Source organism: Cricetulus griseus, chromosome 4 (genome assembly GCF_003668045.3).
Source record: "Cricetulus griseus strain 17A/GY chromosome 4, alternate assembly CriGri-PICRH-1.0, whole genome shotgun sequence".
NCBI lineage: Eukaryota > Metazoa > Chordata > Mammalia > Rodentia > Cricetidae > Cricetulus > Cricetulus griseus.
The window spans coordinates 53,277,290-53,298,924 of record NC_048597.1 but is presented as its reverse complement, the minus strand read 5'-3'; the positions used below and the strand labels follow the sequence as shown (position 1 = coordinate 53,298,924).

The 21,635-nt window shown below is 45.9% G+C and overlaps 1 protein-coding gene across 1 annotated transcript; it reads left to right on the top strand.

Moving 5' to 3' along the window:
• Nucleotides 1-2,644: 2,644 nt before the first annotated feature.
• Ildr1 (immunoglobulin like domain containing receptor 1) lies at nucleotides 2,645-21,333 on the top strand. The gene is made up of 8 exons (XM_035444123.1): nucleotides 2,645-2,661; nucleotides 4,422-4,633; nucleotides 5,666-5,815; nucleotides 10,129-10,248; nucleotides 10,711-10,857; nucleotides 16,293-16,424; nucleotides 16,619-17,412; nucleotides 21,292-21,333. Exons 1-8 carry the CDS (start codon nucleotides 2,645-2,647, stop codon nucleotides 21,331-21,333), a joined length of 1,614 nt encoding a protein of 537 aa, XP_035300014.1.
• The last annotated feature ends 302 nt before the right edge of the window (nucleotides 21,334-21,635 follow it).

Genomic DNA, 21,635 nt, shown 5'->3' with positions numbered 1-21,635 from the left:
GCTTGAAGGGGACAGTGGTGATGACCTGAATTCGATCTTTGGGACCCACATAAAGGTGGAAGGAGAAAACCAATCCCCCAGAGTATTAATCTGATCCACACACACTTGCATCCCACAATAATGATAATGACGGTAAGACACGGTTCCGTTAGCTTCCTCTAAAGCAGTGGCTCTCAACATGTGGGTCATGGCCCCTGCGGGAGGTGGTTGCATATCAGATATTTATATTATGCTTCATAACAGCAGCAAAATTACAGTTATGAAATAGCAACAAAGAATTTTATAGCGGGAGGGGTCGCCAAACACGAGGAACTATTAAAAGGCTGAAGTATTAAGAAGGTTGAGAACCACTGCTCAGTCAAAAAGGAGTGGTTCCAATGGACAGCTCTGCTAAAGAGAGCAAGAGGGGAGCATGGGCAGCAGACTCCCTGATCGTCCTTTTGCAAGGACATGGTAAAGTCAGTGCAGGTTGAGTATCTTTTATCCAAAGTGCTTGGGACGGAAGTGTTCCGGATTGAGGCTTTAAAATTTGGGAGTGTTTGCATAGTCTTTATTGGCTGAGTATCCTTAATCTGAAAATATGATCTCTGAGATAATTTAAAATCAGACATGTGTGAGTATCTTGCCGGTACTCAGAAAGTTTTGGGGGAGCTGGGGAGATAGCTCGGTGGGTAAGAGAACTTATTGTTATTTTTTTCTTCCATTTTTCTATTTAAGTTAGAAACAAGATTATTTTTACATGTCAAACCCAGTTCCCTCTCCCTCCCCTCCTCCCCTGTCCCTCCCCACCCCCAATAACACCCTACCTATCCCATACCATTTCTGCTCTTCAGGGAGAGTGAGGTCTTCCATGAGGCGGCTTCAGAGTCTGTCATCTCCTTTGGGATAGGGCCTAGGCCCTACCCGGTGTGTCTTGGCTCAGGAAGTATCCCTCTATGTGAAATGGGCTCCCAAAGTCCATTCCTATGCTAGGGATAAATACTGATCTACTGCAAGAGGCCCCATAGATTTCTGAGGCCTCCTCACTGACACCCACGTTCATGGAGTCTGGGTCAGTTCCACGCTGGTTTCCCAGTGATCAGTCTGGGGGCCAAGAGCAGGAGAGCTTATTGTATAAGCATGAGGACCTAAGTTCACATCCCCTAGACCATGCACCTGTAACTCCACCTCTTGGGAGAGTGGAGACATGTACTGGGGTTTATTGAGTGCCAGAAAATGGAGATTTCCAGGGACAGTGTGTAGCTGGAAGTTTCTCTCCTTCCCATCAGTTCCAGAATAACCACTCTGTGGCTTAATATTAATTATAGTTGTTTGGCCAATGGCTCAGGCATATTACTAACTAGCTCTCACAATTAAATTAACCCATTTCTAGTAATCTGTATTTTGCCACATGACTGTAGCTCACCAGTAATGCTCTGGCATCTTACTCCTCTGGCAGCTACATAGTGTCTGACTCTACCTTCTTTCTCTCTGTATCTCTGTTTGTATTTCCTGCCTAGCTATATTCTGCCTGGCTAATGGCCAAATCAGCGTCTTTATTAACCAATGGTAATAAAACATAGTCGAAGCATACAGAGGGGCATCCCACATCACAGTGAAAGACTCTGTCTCAAGAGAATGAGGTGAAGGGCAATAGACAAGACATCCTTCCTCTGCCCTCGTGCATACGCAGCAAAAAAGAAAACTGAACTTAGGATTTCAGAACATGTCAGATTTGAGTTTTCAGATAAAGGATGCCCAACCTGTAGTGCTACCCTTATCCTCACTCAATAGCTGAGGCTAGATAAGCAACACGTTCTTCTAATGTCCAAGTCAACAACAAAGTATGATTTGTATCTGAATCGGAAGTCTGGAGAGTTAGCCTTTAACACGTAGTCTCTTCCCACAGTTCTCCAAGTTCTCTCAGCTCCATTATCTCCTGGACATAGTATTTCTTATTTTCCCCTGGGAATCTATTAGAAATGTAAATTATCCAAATCCTGCTGAACCAGAAACTCCTGGTGCAGGGCCAAACAACTTGGACTGTCACAGTCCTTATAGTGACATAAACTAAACCTTGAGTACCTTTGCTTTACACTAGCTCCCTGACCCTCCTGAAGAAGATCCCCTTGTAATGCAACCTAGAACCGATAGGAGCACCCCAAGAGGCTGGCTGTGGATAGATCTCTGACCATGCCACCATTCCAATTGGAGCTTGAAGTAGGCCTGATGTCTTTAGGGCTGTAGAAACAGAAAGTAGTGAAGGGACCAGCTCCCCATTTCGGCAACCATAACAGCCGAACACATGCTTGTCTGACCTTGCCTTAGTCACTAGGAGGTCAGATGCCTGCCTTGTTTGTTTTTAGGTGTGCTTTTTTTTTTTTTAAGTGGCCCAAAGTATTTTACAGGTACTGCAAACTCCTCCATTTCTCTTTATTTTGCCTATTAAGAAGTTGCAAATTGGATCTGTGGCCCAGTTCTCATTAAGACAAAAACGGAAAGCTGCAATGTGGCATTTACTATTGCTCAAAAAAACCCATTGGCTCTTCCTGCTTATATTTGGCCTCCATTTCCACACTTCATCAGATCTTTCCTTTTTATACATTATGATAGGGCTGTAACACAAAACAAATCACTGAGTAAGTCTGGAGGGTTGCCATGGGCAATGAGAAGTGTCATCAGGTAAAAACCTGTGTGTCATTAGCGGGCAGCGGGCTATAGGCGCCGTCCTGGCCTCCTTTACTGAGAGAACAGATTTAAGCAGACAACCTCATCACATCATGAAGGGACCAGCCCCCCATTTCAGCAGCCAAGACAGTAACACGTGCTTGCCATGACCTTGCCTTGGTCACTAAGAGGTCAGATGCCTGCCTCGTGGCAAGAAACCAATCAGAAGTTAGCTGGTGGTACTATGCTTTATGGCTCTGGCTGTGCTTTAAGGACAAGTGCACAGCAATGATGCTCAGAGCATAGCAACCACCCTGGGAGGGCCTATGGGCCATAACAACCAGTTGACCAATCAACAAAGGGCAAGCACTCCAAACCTGGAGGCACACCAATCCTGAGCCTGTGCATACCCCTAGACACTCCCCTTATGCTGCCCTATAAGATCTCTATGTAGACGCTTCGAGCTATTTTTCTAGCCATCTGCCATGGCAGATGGATGAAAGACCTGAGCTAACATGGGGTTAGCTCCTTAAACAACTATAATAAAGCCTCGTGCAGTTTGCATCAAGCTTTTGACTCCACCTGGTGATTGGGGTGACTGAGGCCCTGGGCTGAGATCCTGGAGGCCTGAGTTTCTGGGGGTCTTACAGTAGAAAGACTCCTAATTCTCTCAAGGCTTTCTTGATATGATCTGGGTTTATTTTTGTTTTCTTTGTTGTTGTTGTTGTTGTTTGCTTGTTTGTTGTGACCCTTGCTATTTCATTTGATGTTGCCTGTCTGTACAGATCATTGTTTATCCAACCACCATCTGTGTGATGGGCATAGTAGCCGGGGTTTGTATTTGTAGAGTGACAGACAAACCAGGACGTTTTCTCAGAGCCTCCATATCTAACAAACAGGAAGGTGCTCTCTGCCCATAGGGCAGGGTGCTTTGAGGAAGGTCTGGGGAGGCCCTTTTCTCAGCCTTGCTGCCGGTAGGACTTTCTAAGGAGCTGAAAAATGGACAGTAGGCAACCCAAGGATAACAGTGGAGTGGGAACAGGAGATACAGAGAGCAATCCAGCCTGAGACTACCTCAGTGTGAAGATCTGGAGGAGGGAGTGATCCCAGCCCTGAGGAATTAGGTTCAGAGTGGCTGAGGCCTGTGTGAATTGGGACATGAAGTGATAAGGCAGCTGGGAACGGAAAAGGCAGGTTGACCAACTCACCTTTTGGGTCAGAGAATGGAGTTTGAATTTTAGGGAAATGAGAAATCACTTTTTTCTCTCTCTCCCTCCTCCCCCTCCCTCCCTCCCTCCCTCCTCCCCTCCCTTCCTCCCTCTCTTCTTCCTTCTTTTTCTAAGATGGAGTCTCACTATGTAGACCAGGCTGACCTCAAACTCACAAAGATCCACCTGCCTCTGCTGGGATAAAAAGATTGTGCTACCTAGGCCTGGCTATAAATGGGAAACCACTTTTAGAAGAGAAGGAACAGGGGAAAACTGGTTTTTAGCAGGATCACTCCCACTATAACTGTGGCCTTGTTTAAATACAGCTCTTTTATTGTTGTGGGTGTGTGGTTGTTATTGTTGGATTGGTGTTGGGAATGTTAACAGACTGAATTCTGAGAGTTTTTCCTCACTCCTTTCCCCAGTCCTTCCCGGGGTGGGAGGTGTGGGTGGGGGGTGTGGGCTCAGCAGGTGCCTGTGTTTTTGAGTTCCCAGGCAGAGGTGAGCAGAGAGGCAGGGCCTCTGCTGCTTCTGTTCACTTGCATGGCTTTTATTCCTCTGGAACAGAAGTTGGTCACCTTTACATTGTCTCCTGCTCTTGCCTCCAGGGTGTCTGTCCTTGCTGGTCACAGTTCAGCACACAGAACGCTATGTCACCCTGTTTGCCTCCATCACCCTCAAATGCGACTACACCACCTCTGCTCAGCTCCAGGACGTGGTAGTGACATGGCGCTTCAAGTCCTTCTGCAAGGACCCCATCTTTGACTACTTTTCTGCCTGTGAGTACCCTGATTCTTGTTCTGTCCATGGCTCCCAAGCAGCTATCACCAGGGTCTAGGAGTTGTTACAGATCACAAATTGTCATTATGAGAAGAACCTGAAATGACACTGTCCCTTCAGTTTTTCAGATAAACTGAACCCAAGTTACACAAGAAGTTGTTCAAGGGCAAATAAATGTTAGTTTGTTTGCACCGTGTTGTTCTAAAAATACTTTAGACAGCTCAGACATAAAAGACCTTCCTCCTGGGCACTCCTCGTTCAAACCAGCCCTGAGCCATGTGGGACCTCAAGTCAGTGGCCATTGTTTGGGAGATCCCTGCCGGCTGCCTCACTTTGAATAATAGAGCTCTCTGCCTCCAGATAGTCTCTTTGCCCTTGAGCATCTCGAATCGTTGCCAAGTGCTGCTCCTCCACTTTATCCAAGTTCTCTTGTCACCTCTTCTGTTAGGAGCTCCCTCCCAGATGCCCATTGCTAACCTTTCCCCAGCACCGGAGGTAGCTGGAGTCTTACAGTCAGCCTGAGGTGATTAGACCCAGAGAAAGTTTGAGAGTACACTGAGGTACCCTATTTGGGGGAAGGAAGTGAAGAAGGAAGGCTTGTGCATCCTGTAGCTCTAGGGCCTATGCTTTACAGTAGGACTGGGCAGGGCCTCAAAATCTCACCGAGTCTCCCCATTTTATCTGCATTGTTTCCTTGTGGGTTATTCTTAAAACACCTGGGATAAGGGAGAAGGGAAGAGACTAGGGTGGGAAGCAGTGGTCGCCTAGAAGAGTAGCAGCTTTTAAGTTCTCTACTTGAAGATTGGGTGAGTGTACCCCCATTGGAGTGGAAACTGGGGGTGGGGACACTTTGTAAATGACACAAAGGAAGTTGGGAAGAGAAACGGAAATGCAGACAGGCTTTGGAAGTGGTGGCCTTCAAGGGGTTTGGAGTCTTATTGAGTGGGTTTCCTGGCATCAGCTGGGACTGTTAGCCTACTCCAGACCTGCAGAATCTGAATGCTTTGAGTGACTTGGTCCTGCCTTCTCAGCGTACCAGGCTGCTTTATCCCTGGGCCAGGACCCTTCCAATGACTGTAGCGACAATCAGAGGGAAGTTCGCATCGTGGCCCAGAGACGGGGGCAGAGTGAACCGGTGCTGGGGGTGGATTACCGGCAGCGCAAGATCACCATCCAGAACCGTGAGTGTGGGGGAGGTGGCAGGGGAACTCGGGCTTGAAAAGGAGGCAGACATAGTCCTGAGTCAGCATGGGATTCCCCAAGACCTCTGGGGCCCGATGACTGACTTGGTCACTGGGTTGTTTGAAGCAAGTGCCAGATTCTTAGAATGTGTTCCACCATCTGAAGCCACTTCCCTGGAACTTGGTCTGTGGATGAGAGGATGGTCCTCAGTCTTGGCTAAAGGTCAGGAGTCACTTTTGCTTCCTGAGACTATCTGGAGGCTGAGATGTTACCTGGCTCCTTTGATGCTTTTTACAAACTGTACTCAGCCCCCCCCACCCCCCCCACACACCAGGTCCCTGAGGTCCCCTGGGCCACTCTTGGTGTCTATACCAAAGGAAACAGGAGCTTGAGGAAGCAGCAGGGGCTTGGACACAAGCCTGGGTCACAGTGGTTCTCACAAGCTTGGGTACCAGCAATGGGTTGGCCGTTTTCTCTGCCTTGTCCCTCTCACCTGAGAGAGAGAAAGCCACATGGCATCTGTCCCCCACACTGCAGTAAGGTCAAATGCATGGTTTGGGATCTGGGTCCTGGTACAAGAAGCAGCCCCCATGGCCCTGGGCCCATAGCAGACTTAGGCATAGTGACTGTTCTGCACTTGAACATGAAATTGAGCAAGCCCCTTCAGGTTTTTGTTTGTTTTGCCTCAGTTTCTATTAAGTGGGACTGGCTGTAGAGCCCATCTAACAGAGGATTGTGACACAGTGTTTGAAAATCACTACCCACCAGTTAATATGGAATGAACGTAAGTCATCTAGTTGGGATGTTTTTATATACAAAGGTTTGGCTAGTGCCCCATATTCTTAGCCTGTCATCCTGGATTACTGTGAAGTTATGGGGACAGAACTCAAGGACTATTGCAGTGAGCCTTATATGCTGTGTTAAAAAAAATTATTCATGGGGATGGAGAAGGGACTCAGCAGTTAAGAATACTAGCTATTCTTCCAGAGGACCCAGGTTCGATTCCAAGCACTTACATGTTGGCTCACAACAGTCTGTAACTCTACTTCCAGGGTATCTGACACCCCCTTCTGGCTTACTGGGCACCAGGCATGCAAGTGGTACACAGACATATATAGTAAAACACACCTATATACATAAAAACATATAAATATACACACAAATAAATAAATAAACAAAAATTTAAAAGAAAAAAGCATTTATGGGTCTGGAGAGCTCAGTGGTTAACAGAACTTGTTGCTCTTCCAGAGAACCCAATTTTGGTTCCCAGTATTTGCTTCAGGCAGCTCACTCACAACCGCCTATAACTCCAGTTCCATGGGTTCAATGCTCTCTTCTGGCCTCTGCAGCACTGCACTGACATGCACACAACCATGCACTCCCATGAGCACACACACACACACACACACACACACACACACACACACACAAATAATAAAAGTATATCTTTAAAAAAATGCTGGCTATGAGGAAGAAAACACATAGCAGGCTACTTGTGGTACTCAAACATTGCAGAGAATTAGTGAATATTTTATGATCACTTAAAGGGCCAATTTAACCATTGCTTCTGATTTTGTAATACTTAAATATGATCTTTTCACACTCGTCCTCTGATTTCCCCAAGGCAAGCCCTTGATTCTTAGCCTTGGGGACCATCTGTTTTTGCCTTACTTAGTCTCCATGTGCATCCTTAGAGGCTTAAATGGCTCTACTTCCTCAGAGTTGGCTCTGATCTGAACCCTGGGCTCACATCTTTAATTAGCCTGTCTCCTTTAGAGTTTCCCCCTGGAGAATCTGGAGGCTGTCTCTGCTCTTCTGTGTGTCTAGTTCTGAGTATCTCCTTTCACTACCTCACCTCCTGACCACTTTCCGGTCATACCCCATCTTGTTCTCACTCCTAAGGGAAAGCAGCATTCCCCCTAGGGTTTTATTTCTTCTTCCAGGCTCATCCTGGCTTCTCATGTCTGAGTTTCTATCATTTGAGAGGGCCCCGCCAAAGAAGGTCATGTGTCATCTAAAATATTAACATATCTGAATAGCCTCACCGTGCTGACATTCCTCAGAAACTCTGTATGACTCCAAGGAAAGTTGGGTCAGTTTTCATTGCTCACTTTCATCATTCCTCCAGCTCTGGGGGTGGGGGAAAAGTGGTAGGCTTTGAAAACCATGAGGGAAAAAAGCTTTGCAAGGATTGACGTAAAAGAGAAGGAAACAGAAGTCAAGGTTTGCTCCAGTCTTGCATGACCTCACGTTTTTGTTTCAGTTCCTCCGGAGATATTTCTTGACAAAGAGACAATAAAGAATTGCAGATATGACCACCCACTGTGCAACAGCAAGTCAGTAACGCTGAGGCCTGATCTCTCTAGTTTCTGAGATAAGCCATGACTTTGGGGTGCTGCTCTGGAACTCCAACTGGCTTTTAAACCTGCCAGGATAGAGAGAGGCTGGCTCCTCTTGAATTGTCCTACAGGTTGTAACTTACTAACTTGAGCCATTGGGTTTTAGTGAACAGTGGTCAAGTTTGCTTACCTTGAAAGTACATGTTAACCATCGGTTGCTCTTAATAGGGTTGCAGAGCATCAGGTACTTATAGAGCATAGATTCTTTTGGGGGGTAATACTCTGAAAATGCCCTGCTATTTTCTCCAAAATGACCAGAAATGACCCGGAAATGCTGGGCATGCTTTGATCTTATGTATAAGATCAGAAACATACAGTCCAGTACCAGGGTGGTGGCTACATTCCATTAAGTCCTTAGGAGCCCTAAGTTCACTTTGACATACCCAGATTGCCATCTTTTTTCTAGATGTATCAGTCTACTTTTTTGTTTCTAAAATGAAAGGTCTGTGGCTGTGTAATTTACAAAAAAAAAAAAAAAAAAAAAAAGAGGTCTATTTAGCTCATCACTCTGATGCTGAAAGCCCAAGAGTAGATGGTGCCATTGGTTTGGCCTCATGGAGGCTCGTGGCTGTGTCACCATGGAAACAGTATTATTGTAGAAGTGCATACAAGAAGCGGAGCTCACAGGGGGATACAGGAGACCAAAGAGCAGAAATGACCATTCTTGTTCTTCTGTAACAACCCCTTCTGTTGTGAACCAACTGGGGAGACAGAAGAATGACTTTAATCTCCTCTCAGGACAGCTCATTCAAGTGACCTAATTACTGTTCTGATCTCCATCTCCTAGTGATTCCACTGCCTTCCAACAAGGCCACACTGAGACACATCGGGACATACTCAAATCTCATCCAATCCATAGCAACCAGAGAACAAAGCAGAAGAGACAAAGAAGAAAGGGAAGACTGTTCACATGCAATCTTTTTTTTTTTTTCTGAGACAGGGTTTACATGCAATCTTAAAGAAAGTTCCTGCAACACTCTTGCATATGTTCTGTCAATCAGAACTGAGTTACTTAGAAGAGAGGATGGAAAACACTGACTTTATTCTAGGTGGTCCCTAACTTAGTCTATTTTATTCTGCTATTATTATGCTCTGTTCTATCTTATTCCATTGTATTATGCTCTTAGTCTATTTTATAATAAAGTACCTAAAACAAGGTAATTATTATCAGTGGAAATGCATTGGCTTATGTTTATAGAGGACAAGAAGTCAGGAGAGGGTCTTATTGGTACACCATCACACAGCAATAGAAGAGAGGGCAAGAGGGGACTAAACTTATCCATTTGTTTGTTTGTTTGTTTTTGTTTTATTGAGACAGGGTTTCACTATGTAGCTCTGGCTGTTCTGGAACTTGCTGTGCAGACCTGTAGACCAGACTGGCTCCAACCTACCTACCCATATGGATAGAGCACTCAAGGGTCATTCTGCTTTTAATAAAAAACAAAACTATCTGTCTCTCCCCCCCTCTCCCTCCCCCATCTGTCTCTCTCAGAAAGTGATTAATCTTCCAGCACACAGTCCATCAAGGTTCTAATCTCTCAATACTAATATAAACACAATTTTATTTCGGCATGACAAACATACTTAAACTATAGCAGTCGCATGTATACCCAACTGTGATCCCGAGAGAAGAGAACAGCATCAGTGGGAGACAACAAGGAATCTCCCTCACCTACATATAGGGATACATCGTGGGAATTAAATGAGAAGATGTATCCAGATCCTTATAAACTACTATTAGGGTTCAGTGGGGAGTTCTTCCATCATCCCCATCTTTGGGAACAAAGGAATGTCTGAGGAAGGATCTGGGGCCTCATTCTTATTAACCACAGGGCTTCTTAGGAATGACAATTCTGAGGTCCTGAAGCTACCACGCCCAGATAACTGGCACTTTTCCCTTCCTTCCTACACAGGAGCGGATCTCGTGATCAATGAAGTGATGTGGTGGGATCATGGGGTATACTACTGCACCATTGAGGCTCCAGGAGACACATCAGGAGACCCAGATAAGGAGGTGAAGCTCATTGTCCTGCGTAAGTGCTGCTGTCGCCCTTATGGGCCATCAATCAGTGTACATTTATTTTCCATGTAAAAACATCCACCAATAGCAGCAAAGCCAGAAACAAACAGGTCTGTGTCACTGTCGTTGGACTGGGAGCCTCTACGGGTCTCATACTAGCGCTAATACTAAACTTTTTTTTAAACGGGTATATCGCTCGAACTTAACCTCTAGGTCAATACCTATATTGGCTAAGGTCTAGAATATTGATTCTCAACCTGCTGGTCATGACCCCTCTGGGGTTGAAAGGCCCTTTCACAGGGGTTGTCTAAGAGTATCCGAAAACACAGATTAGTATTCATAGCTGTAGCAAAATTACAGTTATGAAGTAGCAGCCAAAATATTTTATGGCCTGGGGGTCACTGGTCTAGAATGTTGGGGTAGAGGCACCCCTCTGAAGATTTAGTCCACCCCCTTTGTCTTCTCTCCACTGTAGATTGGCTGACAGTGATCTTCATTATCCTTGGAGCCCTCCTTCTCCTGCTGCTGATTGGTGTGTGCTGGTGCCAGTGCTGTCCACAGTATTGTTGCTGCTACATCCGCTGCCCCTGCTGTCCTAACCGCTGTTGCTGCCCTGAGGAAGGTGAGAGAAGAGGAGTGGCAGTGGGTTGAGCATGATGACACACGTGCCGGATGCCCCAGGCAGATTGGTTTACCTTGCTCAGGTCTCTGTCCTGGTCGCTCTGGGATCTCCTTGGTGCCTTCTTCCTTCGCAGGTTCAGAAGACACGAGCTTCAGCCCTGAGATTGATACTCAGAATGGTCTAAAGTCACAGGGAAGGAGGTTGATTAGCAGGATTTCCACCTATGAAATTCTTTTCTTAGTATGCAGATGGAGTCGGGTTGACTGTTTAAAATGGAAGTTTTTGTTTTTTTGGTTTTTTTCCCCGTGTATTTGAGCAAATCAACTTTTCTCTCCCAGGTCAGAAGTGAAATGGAAAGTTCTAGCACTCTATCCATGCCTTGGTCTTTTTGGCAACCTGTCCCAATCCTAAAGCTCCCTAGGGACTCTGGTCACCAGTCATCTAATTAGTACATGGAAGATACTCATTATTTTGGAGAGCCCAAGCATTTTAGGTGTTGTATTCCAGAAACCAGGGTCAGGGACCAAATATGTTTCCTATTCTTATTACAATTTCACAACACTACTTAGAGACGAGATGAAAACAATAGGGAGAACCATAGAGAAAAGTATGGAAAGCATTAGTTCTTAAACTGAAGCTCATACTGAATCATGTAGAGGTTTTGGTTAAAATTAATTGTTGCATCCCCTTCTGCTGCTGGCCCAATGGGTGTGGGGTTATAGGGCCCTAGAATGTATTTCTCAGACATTCTCAGGTGATGTGAAGCTTGTGCTGGGGAAGGGTAGAAGGAACAGAAACTCTTAGCATAAACTTTCCTTGGACTGAAATTTCATCCTTTAAAAGAGAAATTTTGGACCAGCAAAATAGCATAGTGGATAGGGTGCTTGCCACCAAGCCTGATCCCTTGAGTCCCATCCTGGAGACCCACATGGTGGAAAGACAGGACAGGCTCTGTTGATTTCCACATGTGTGCCATGTCTCGAGCATGCCTGCACACACACACACACACACACACACACACACACACACACACAAAGACAATAACATGCCCTAAAATTTTAAGTTGCTGAATAGATGATAAAGGCAAAAGAATTTAAAGAATGTTCTATAAATTGCTTTCCTTAGTAAGGAGATGGGAGTTGAATCAACTGTTTTCACTGGAAGTTTTTCTTTTCATTTATTTGTTTTAAGTAACATTTCCTTTTCCTATAAAGTACCACATGATAGAAAATCTGAGAAATCAAAAGAAAAAAAAAGTAGCCTAAGTCAAGTCCCCAGAGACAACCACCCTTGTCATCATGGTCCATGGGGAAGAAGAAAGTTTGAAAGGAAAACATGATAATTACTCATGATGTCAGACACCCAACTTAATCTGTGATGTCAAGGTCAGTGGTCTGAGTCTGGTTTCAGGACTGTGTCGTTGCCTGGTGTCTTACAGGAAAAGAGAAATAGCGTTCATTGGATGTCTGCTCTATGTGTTCCCTTTGTATCTACTTCCTCACAGAATCCTCACCACAACCCGACAAAGGCATATGTCATCACCATTAAAAGGCAAGGTCAGAGAAGTCTCACAGCTAGGAAGTAGCAGTCACTTGCACAGCAGTAAGCCTCTGATTTGTGTCTGCGTGTCCCGTGTAGGGACTGCCACAGCATCCGTGGACTAGATGAGGTTATATGAATTCTTTGAAGAGGAGGAAATAGCAGAGGACTCAACATGAGTCTATGGATCTTCCTACCTTTTAACCTTTGGGACAGAAGCCATGGAGAAGTCACAGTCATGGGAGTAGTCACATGTGAGATGTGATAAGTCCTTACAGGATGATTCCTTAGACCACAGGGCATTAAAAGCAGGCAGGACTTGGGACAAAGCTGGCATGGATGGTGGATGCATGCAATCAGTGAGCAAAGGTTTGGTTTCTCTTCAGTGGCTGGAGTTCGCTCATTTAAAAGAATCAATGAAATGAAGAACTGCAGGCCATAAGTACAGCTCCTTGTTTTTAAGTTTCCTGACAAGTTTGGCAACAAGATGGCAGAGAAGGGCAGAAATGGTTAAGGAAAGCCTTCTGAAAAAGGGAGAGATTCTGATGCTGTTTTTTTTTTTTTTTTTTTTTTTTTTTTTTTTTTTTTTTTTTTTAAGATCCAGATAACCCATCTAGTATAGGTAAATAACCCTCATAGATGGAAATTTTTGAAATTGAGCCTATTTTTTTTTGCAAGAACTAGAGAAACTTCTCTTATTTCTGACCTCCCCTGTCCAGAAAATCTCTCTCTCTCTCTCTCTCTCTCTCTCTCTCTCTCTCTCTCTCTCTCTCTCTCTCCAGGCTAGAGTGAGGTCTGGAGAGATTTCTCCAGCTACATAGCCTTTAGTGATCTAGACCCATCGCTATTGGCTCTCTGTGAAGGCTAGTTCCTGCCCTTAGAAAGAAGATGCAATCTGCTGAAAATTCATGGGGTCTGAGCAGTGGAGTGCCTAGGAGAGGAGGAAAGTCATGATTGATAGAAAGATTTCCCAATGGAGGTCCCATTGCTTGGCTAGGGCCAGGAAGCCTCTGCTGATAGTTCCCTGAGGTTAAAATGGGTATGGCATTCCTAGAAGCTGTTGGGGTTGTTGATGAGATGACTGGCCAGTTAGAAAAAGCAAAGGACTGGGTGTCTGTGGGGTAAAAGGAGGGTAGAGAACAGGTAGGCTTCTATAAAAGCAAAGAGGCGGTGGTAAGAGTGGTGATCAGTCATGGGCAAGAGACATTATAAGTCTCTGGGGACATGGGGGGGGAGTAGTGGTTTCAGAGCAGGGTGAAGTGTTGTCACTTCTGTCCCTAGTAGATGCCTTAAACATTGTGCCCTGGCTCTTCTCTCAAAGATTAGTGCTGCTTAGACTCCATATGTGTGTGTTTGTTTCTCCTAGAGGTAAAGCAAAAGAAGCAATTCTTTATGATAACAATGATAGTCTCTATCTACTGCCTTACCTTTTAAACATTCCATATGTTTTGCCTCATTTAATGTCAACACCTCTGTGAAAGACCTATTGTGTCTAGCACAGAGACTCTGAAAACTCCATACCACACAGCTAGGACAGTCTAGCTCTCAAAATCTTTATTTAAAGAAGCCTAACCCTGATGGCCCCATTTCTCATAATTTTCTTGAATCCTTACTAGTCAGCTCCAAGCTGACAGAAACCACACCATACCCTCAGGTATATCATATCACTTCATACCACACCATATACCACAGGTCACTATGAGACATTGGGTAGGAATACAACTTCTGTGATCTCAACTTCCCCTTTTATTTCCCACATTTAAAGATATCTCAAGGCCAGGCCTGGTGACTCTTGCCTGTAATCTCAGTACTCAGGAGGTGAGGCGGGAAGATCTTTAAGTTTGATGCCAGCCTGAGCTATAGAGTGAGACCCTGTTTCAAAAAAAAACAGGGCCTATGCAGGTTCTCTAACTGTTGGTCCAGAGTCCATGAGTACCCATGAGCTTAGGTCAGCTGTTTCTATGGGTTCCTCCATCATGACTTGACAGACACTCCCTCCCCCTTGTACTATATCTCCTCCCTTTCTTCAGGAAGACTCCCAGCCCAGGGCTTGTCTGTGGATCTCTACATCTGCTTCCATCAGTTACTGGTAACTGATGACAATTAGGGTGGTCACCAATCTGATTATAGTAGATGGCCAATTTAGTCACCATCTCCATTATAGCTGGGGTCATCCTTGTGGATTCCTGGGAGATTCCTTGGTGCCGGGTTTCTCCCTAACCATGAAAGCCTGCTTGGGACTGACCTAGGCCCTCTACATGTGTGTGACAGTTGTGTAGCTTGGTCTGTTTGTAAGGCTCCTAACAGTGAGATCAGGACCTGTCCCTGGCACATAGAGGGCTTTGGGAATCTGTTCCCAATGCTAGATTACCTTGCCCAGCCTTTATGCAAGGGGAGGAGCTTAGTCCTATCTCAACTTGTTATGCCATGCTTTGTTCAAGCCCTTGGGAGGACTGCCTCTTTCTGAATGGAGACAGAGGGGGAGTGGATGAGGAGGGGAGCTAGATGGGAGTCTGGGGAAGGGAACAGGAAGAGAAGAAGGAGGGGCAACTGTGGCTGATATGTAAAATAAATGAAAAAATAATAAAATTAATTTAAAAAACATTGGTGAAGGGGGAAAAAACAGACTAGGAGGGGAGAGAAGTGTTAGCTTACATAAAGTATTTGGTGAGCTGAGGTGGCCAGTACAGGGGCTGCTAAGCTCTCGCCCCTGTCTTCTTTGAGGCTGGAGAGCTGTGGGTTGGTATGAAGGTGTGGCAACTCTAGGAGCTGTTTCGAGTTTGCATTTGATTTCCTCCTGGCTGGGCTGCGACTCGCCAATAGGGCTGGAGCTCTGAACCCTTTTGGGGGCTCCGTGGCAACCACTTCCTGTTGTGTTTGAAGATGGCCTCTCAAGGTCCTCAGCAGATCTCCCATCCTGTGTAGCCAGGTACAGAATATCTGCCTTCTGCCCTGTTCTTCTGTGCTGGAGGGAGACCGAGGCAGAGCTGGCCTGTCTACAACTAACCCTGAAGTCGGTGAGGCTACCAGGGTGGAGTCCTGTCAGTTTGTAGCAGCACGCATCTGCTCCACGCTTGGATAGACAGAGCCTTAGGGAGTCGAGTGGTACTTAGCCACAATTACCTCAAAATGGAAACAGAAACAAATAAGTGTTTGTATTTTTAATTGCACTTGCTGAGGATTGTGGATTGTGTGCTTCAGACCAGCCACACCTAGGGGACCAAAGCGACATTTCATAGACCGTTGTGTTGCTTTTCTACACGGTCCCCCCAATAAGGGAATATTTCCCTTCCATTTGCCTGTCCCATCCCTAATTGGGGGAAACCCCAGCAGCTAGTAAAGAAGAATAGAACGGCTTGGCTACAACTCAGTCCAGCTTTATGGTACCCTGGCCTTCCTGCCACACGTTTTCTCTAACCCAGGGCTGGTGTACCAGCTGGAAATATGCTTTAGCATCACACCATTGTCTTGTTCTTTCTCTCAGAATAAATGGCCCTGAGCTTGCCCTGCAGGCTCAAGAGCCCTGATTCATAGCCTCCTGTATATGGGACTTCTCTGTGTGGCCTGAAGTGTGATTGACAGCTTAGTATGTGTGTACTTGCCTATGCACTTTAGGTGACCTGGAGAGCAAATAACAGGAGGATATGTTTTGAGGCTAGGAGGTTGGGTTTTTAAAAGTAGTTCCTAGGGTGTGAGAGGTATAGTCTTTAATAAAGGAAATTCATTCCCAGTCCTTTGTTAAAGACCTGAGTCATATTTCCCTTAACTCCGTGTTTCCATGCAAGACAGGTAGGGATGGGTTCCAAGGCAAGAAGCTGGAAGCACAGACCAAGTGAGGCGGGAGGCGTGGGACTCTGGCTGGCTAAGGGTCTGTGTTTCTCCTTCTTCCCCTGCAGCCCTGGCCCGCCACCGCTACATGAAGCAGGTTCAGGCCCTAGGTCCTCAGATGATGGAAAAACCCCTGTACTGGGGGGCGGACAGGAGCTCCCAAGTTTCATCTTATGCAATGAACCCGCTGCTGCAGCGAGGTAAACTGCCAGAAAGCCATGGGAGGAAAAGGGTAAAGGGTGAGGGCAGAAGTGTGGCTCGAGAACTGCATGGCCACTGGGGTGGGAGGGAGTGGAATCCTGCTAAGTAGCATGACACTTTAATGAGCTGGTTTGTAGGAGGATGTCTGGGTTCTGCAGTTCAGTGCGCACTGTCTGTCCTTGTTTCCATTCAGATCTGTCCTTACAGTCCAGCCTTCCACAGATGCCAATGACCCAGACGGCTGCTCACCCACCAGTGGCCAATGGTGTTCTGGAATATTTGGAGAAAGAATTGCGGAATCTCAACCCAGCCCAGGCTCCCGATGTCAGAACCAAGTCTGGCTACCCTTGCAGCATGCTATCCTCCCTGGGCTCTGCAGAGGTTGTGGAACGCAGAGTCATCCACCTGCCCCCGCTGATCAGAGACCCACTATCCTCCAGGACCAGCAACTCTTCACACCAGCAGCGGTTCAATCCTGTTTCTTCTAGACACTGGGATCTGAGTGAGGGCAGGAGGCAGCGCTATCACTCGGATTTCCTCCAAGAGCTCCAGGACCGGGGGCTCAGACCCTGGGCCCCAGGGAGAAGGGAACTGGACCCCCATTGGAGTGGGAGGCACCACCGCTCTAGGCCCAAGGAGTCCTCCATGCCCTGGTCAGACTGGGACAGCCTGAGCGAAGGCCCCTCGTCCAGTGAGGGCCCATGGCCCCCCAGACGCCCAGAGCCCCGGGAAGGTGCCCAAAGGCATGGGAGACGCAGGCACCGCAGCTACTCTCCTCCCTTGCCTTCGGGCCCCAGTTCTTGGAGCTCTGAAGAGGAGAAAGAGTCGCTGCCCAGGAATTGGGGTGCCCAGCGCCGCCACCGCAGCAGTCGCCACCGTCGTTCACAGTCCCCAAACTGGCCTGAGGAGAAGCCACCCAGCTACCGTTCACTGGATGTCACTCCAGGCAAGAACAACAGGAAAAAAGGGAGTGTGGAGAGGAGCTTGGTGAGCCTGGGGCATCCTGTGGAGGGTTGGGCATGGGCAGTGGCCCCTCCGCCGGCGGTCTCGGCCACAGCTGACACAGGCCCAGCAGAGTTCTAGTTCTGCATAATGGTCAGGGCAGACTGGGGCACTGTCTTTTCTTGGAAGGAAAGGGCTGAGACAGTGCAGGGTGCAGAAGAAACCCAGGGCTTGGAAAGTGTCCATTCAGCCATCCTCTGCACTGGAGGCAGGTCAGGGGGGCTCTGCTGGTATGCCGGTGAGGAACTGAGATTCAGAATGACTAAGCACCCCGTGATGGTGGTAGGGAGCTGGACCTCGAGTCCCAGCTGCTCCGTTGACCTTATTTCCACAGCCAGATTAGAAATGGGCAGGGCTGTGGGTGTTTAAGAGAGCAGCAACTGTGCTGTGTGGGTGAGGATGAGATCCTCCCGGATACCCCTGGGAAGGGTCACCAGACTGATGAAGACCATCCCTGGCATCCCACTTAGGAGTAAAACTTTAGGATGCCGTAAACACTGAAGGTACCAGTCACTGTTTAGCAGTCTAAGGAGTAAACCCAGGAGGACACACCATATCCAGGCCTCTGGCTTTTATTTTAAGAGGCATGATTTTAAAGCCAGGTGTGACAGTGTACACCTTAAGTCCCAGCCTGTAATCCCAGCACTCAGGAGGCTGAGACAGGAAAACTGCCACAAGTTCAAGACCAACTAGATCTTCTGTATGAGACCCTGCCTCAGAAGCACCACAACATTAAGAAGTCATTTTACAATTAACCCATCCAAGTCCCAGCTGATACTTTATGAAAATATTCCACCATTGCTCAAATGTAAATGAATTACTTACTCGGAGGCAACTTAAAGGCTACCCATGAATAGCTCTGCTCAGACCAAAACCTTTTCTTCATTTCTTCTGCTGAGACAGGCAGATCTCGGGAAACTCTGAGGGGAAGTCCCAGAGGAAGGGCAAAATCTAAGAACAGCAGTCTCTTATGGACTTTGAAGGACATACCTATCATTAAACACACACACACACACACACACACACACACACACACACACACACACACTTAAATCAAACACAAGTGTGTCAAGGCATAAGCCCCTCAGGGGAGATGCGGGGTGTTTCTCTAGGGTCATCTGAGGTGGAAGAGTAGGACAAGGAAGGCAGTGAAGCCCACCCAGTAGGTGTATCTGAAATCACAGTGTGACACAGTGGCAGCTGTGTCATCTCACGGGTGTCCCTTGGGCACTGAGATTTGCAGTAGTGAGAGTAACTACTACCAACCCGAGGCACTGAGCTGTGTACATTTTGCATGTGTTGTATATGCCACACAGCAGCCCTGAACTGTGAGGCCCGTTGAGTTAAAGGTTTGTGTGCCAGCAGCTCTCTGCCCTGGGCTCATCCCTCACACATCTCTCTGACTGTCTCAGCAGAAGCTCAAGGAGTGACCTCCCCCACACATGATATAGTTGCTTCTCTGTGATATGGTCAATAGAATGGATCCTGGAAGAAAGTACAGAACCAGTTAAAGTACAGAACCAGTTAAAATACAGAACCAGTTAAAGCTGGGATGTCTAGAACCACATGGTAATCTTTCACATACAGTGCCTAAATATGACTCTTCCTTTTAGTAGAAAAATGTGATTTTCAAGTTTTGACTCCAAGGTCTGAGCCTTATTTTCTTCTAAGTTACTTTTTTTCCTTTCTTTATTTTCCTCCAGTTAAATTATGTAGCTCTTCCTAAGCCTTAGCATCCCAGGGAAGGGCACAGTACACTATGTTCTAGACACGAGAGCCTGTCCTGATTCATTTCTGAGCCCTCACAAGGCTCGGAACGGCAGGGTAACAAGGGCAAAGCACATAGCCTACAGAGAATGAAGCCTGAGTTTAAACATAGCCCTGGGTTCTCAAGCTTTTTTAATGACCCCCACTGGCTCCGCAGACAGAAGGTGATTACTGAGATTCACAATACTTCTAGCAACAGTGACTCTCAGCTTTCTCCAAGCACCAGTACATCTTTTTAAAAATCTTCAAGATGTGCATAAGAAGTAATTCTACCATGATTTTCACTTATAAAGTTATCTTTGAAATGCAAAGATTTTTGTTCAAATTAATTTTAAAATTCCCCATTGTTTGGGGTCTGAGATTGTTTTCTAGAAATATCACTTAACTGCATTCAACCTTCTATTTATATTCTGACAGTGACCAGAGGTCTAGGATCAAAGCTTGACTCTACAGAGTAGTTCCTTTAAAGGTTGCAGTTTGTTGTCATTTTAGTTTTATGGGGAAGGAGATTCTTGGTGCTGGTACTCCATGCTTCCTACGAAGGTTTTTGAGGGTGCTGGAGCTTGCTACTTTCAATATTGTGCCCCATTAGGCCACTAGATGGTGACTTTTGATTGAGTATCACTCGAAGTTTCTCTATTTGTTGCATTAAAGTACATTATCACCATTATCGATGACAGGTTTAACATAACTTTAATAAAATGTCCATTAAAATACTTCATCAAACATTCAGAGAAACAGGAAATAAATGTTTTGGGTCTCATATGATACCATCTTTCTCCAGAGTAATGTTTAATAAATATACACAAGCAAGAGCTTCTGTTCACATAACATCCTGGCAATCTAAATGGGCAAGAAATACTGTCTGCTCAGCGCCCAGGGAAACACGAACCTTCTGCTGTGGGAACGCCCGATGAATGTGACTCCAGCCGAGCTCTCACTCACTGGTGGCCTTTTCACTCAGTCAAAATGATGCAGGAACTTCAAGTTTTCCACTCTAGTGGCTTCAGACTGAATGAGCCCTGTGTTCTTTGCCTCCTTCAGACTATCTTTCTTTCCAATCTTGCCCTAATAGAATGAGTTCCAAGACCCTCTGGCATCTTCAAAACTTGGCCCACATACATCTGTTTTAGTGAAGAGAAAGTCATAGTGTTTGTTTCTGGGCTAACCTGTAATGCTCTGTAGTGAATACCAGGAATTATATATTTTTTTTTGCCTTAAATTCTTTATTAGAAAAAATATGTTGTATTGGGATCTGCAATCTTCTACTTTGAGTATCCCTGATCATGCCAAGGTCTTCCTGGACAAAGTCCTGTTGGCCCTTTTCAGTGCTGTCTTCTGTGCCAGAGAACATTCACTGCAGAGTATTGGATTGGAAACCTTGGCCCTTACAACCCACTCTCCCAATAATGAGAAACAGATTTTTGAAGCAATATGATGCTACATAGTATCTCTAGGACTGTTCATTATAGGACAGGTGTATTCCCTTTTCAAATGAGATGAAGATGGTCTCATTCCCGAACTCCAGTTGTAGATTTTCAAAAATGTAATGAAATGACTCCCTCTCCCCAGAATCCACAGAGAGGTTTGAGAAACATAAAACATAATTCTTGCCTTGTCAAGTGAGGAAAACAAAAACAAACAAAACAAAAAAACAAACCCACAAATAACAAGAGGTCTTTGAAGAAAAGCTATTGAGTTTGTTCAGGAAAAGTCTGAAAATTTACCTAAGAGGAATGCTAAAGTATGAAGCTGAATGAAAGGGTTGGGGAGGAATGGTTCAGAGTATAAACAGGGAGCAGAGCTGTCTTTGTGTTAAGTTGAGAAATAAGTTAGTAAGTGGAAAGCAGTCCTTTTCTTCTGTCTACCAAAGACTTGAAGATATTACAAAACAACAGTGAGGGGCAGAGTAAATAAGAGTAGACATTTTCTGAAATTGACATTGTTTTGAGGAAGGCTATTGAGAGGTAAAAGAATGGCTCTATGAAATGTCACGACATCAGCTACCACTTAGCAGGTTGGACCAGTTCACCTTGGGCATTACACGCATGGGCTGTAGATTGGGCTGACTGTAGTTTTTGTGTTCTTATTCCTCAGGAGAGAGAGAACTCCCATAGTGGACGGAGTGTGGTCATTTAGTCTCCAGGCACAATGCTGCTTCTTGGATCCCAGGCGTCCTCAGCATTACCAAGATTGCCAGCTGCCTTGAGAAGGACACTACACATCTGTGTCTCTCAGTTTGAGCATAGATTCTAAGACTCGAATAGAAGAGTTTTCAAAACATGAGCTTATGGAATCAATAGCAAGCTCTTCCCTTGTTCATGTCCTCTGTATATTACATGATCTCTGACTTATAAGGGCCCCTAGCTAGGATGTGATCCCTTGGGAACATAGTGGCCCAAATGTTCAAGTAGGTCATGGTGCTCTGGACCAAGGCACTC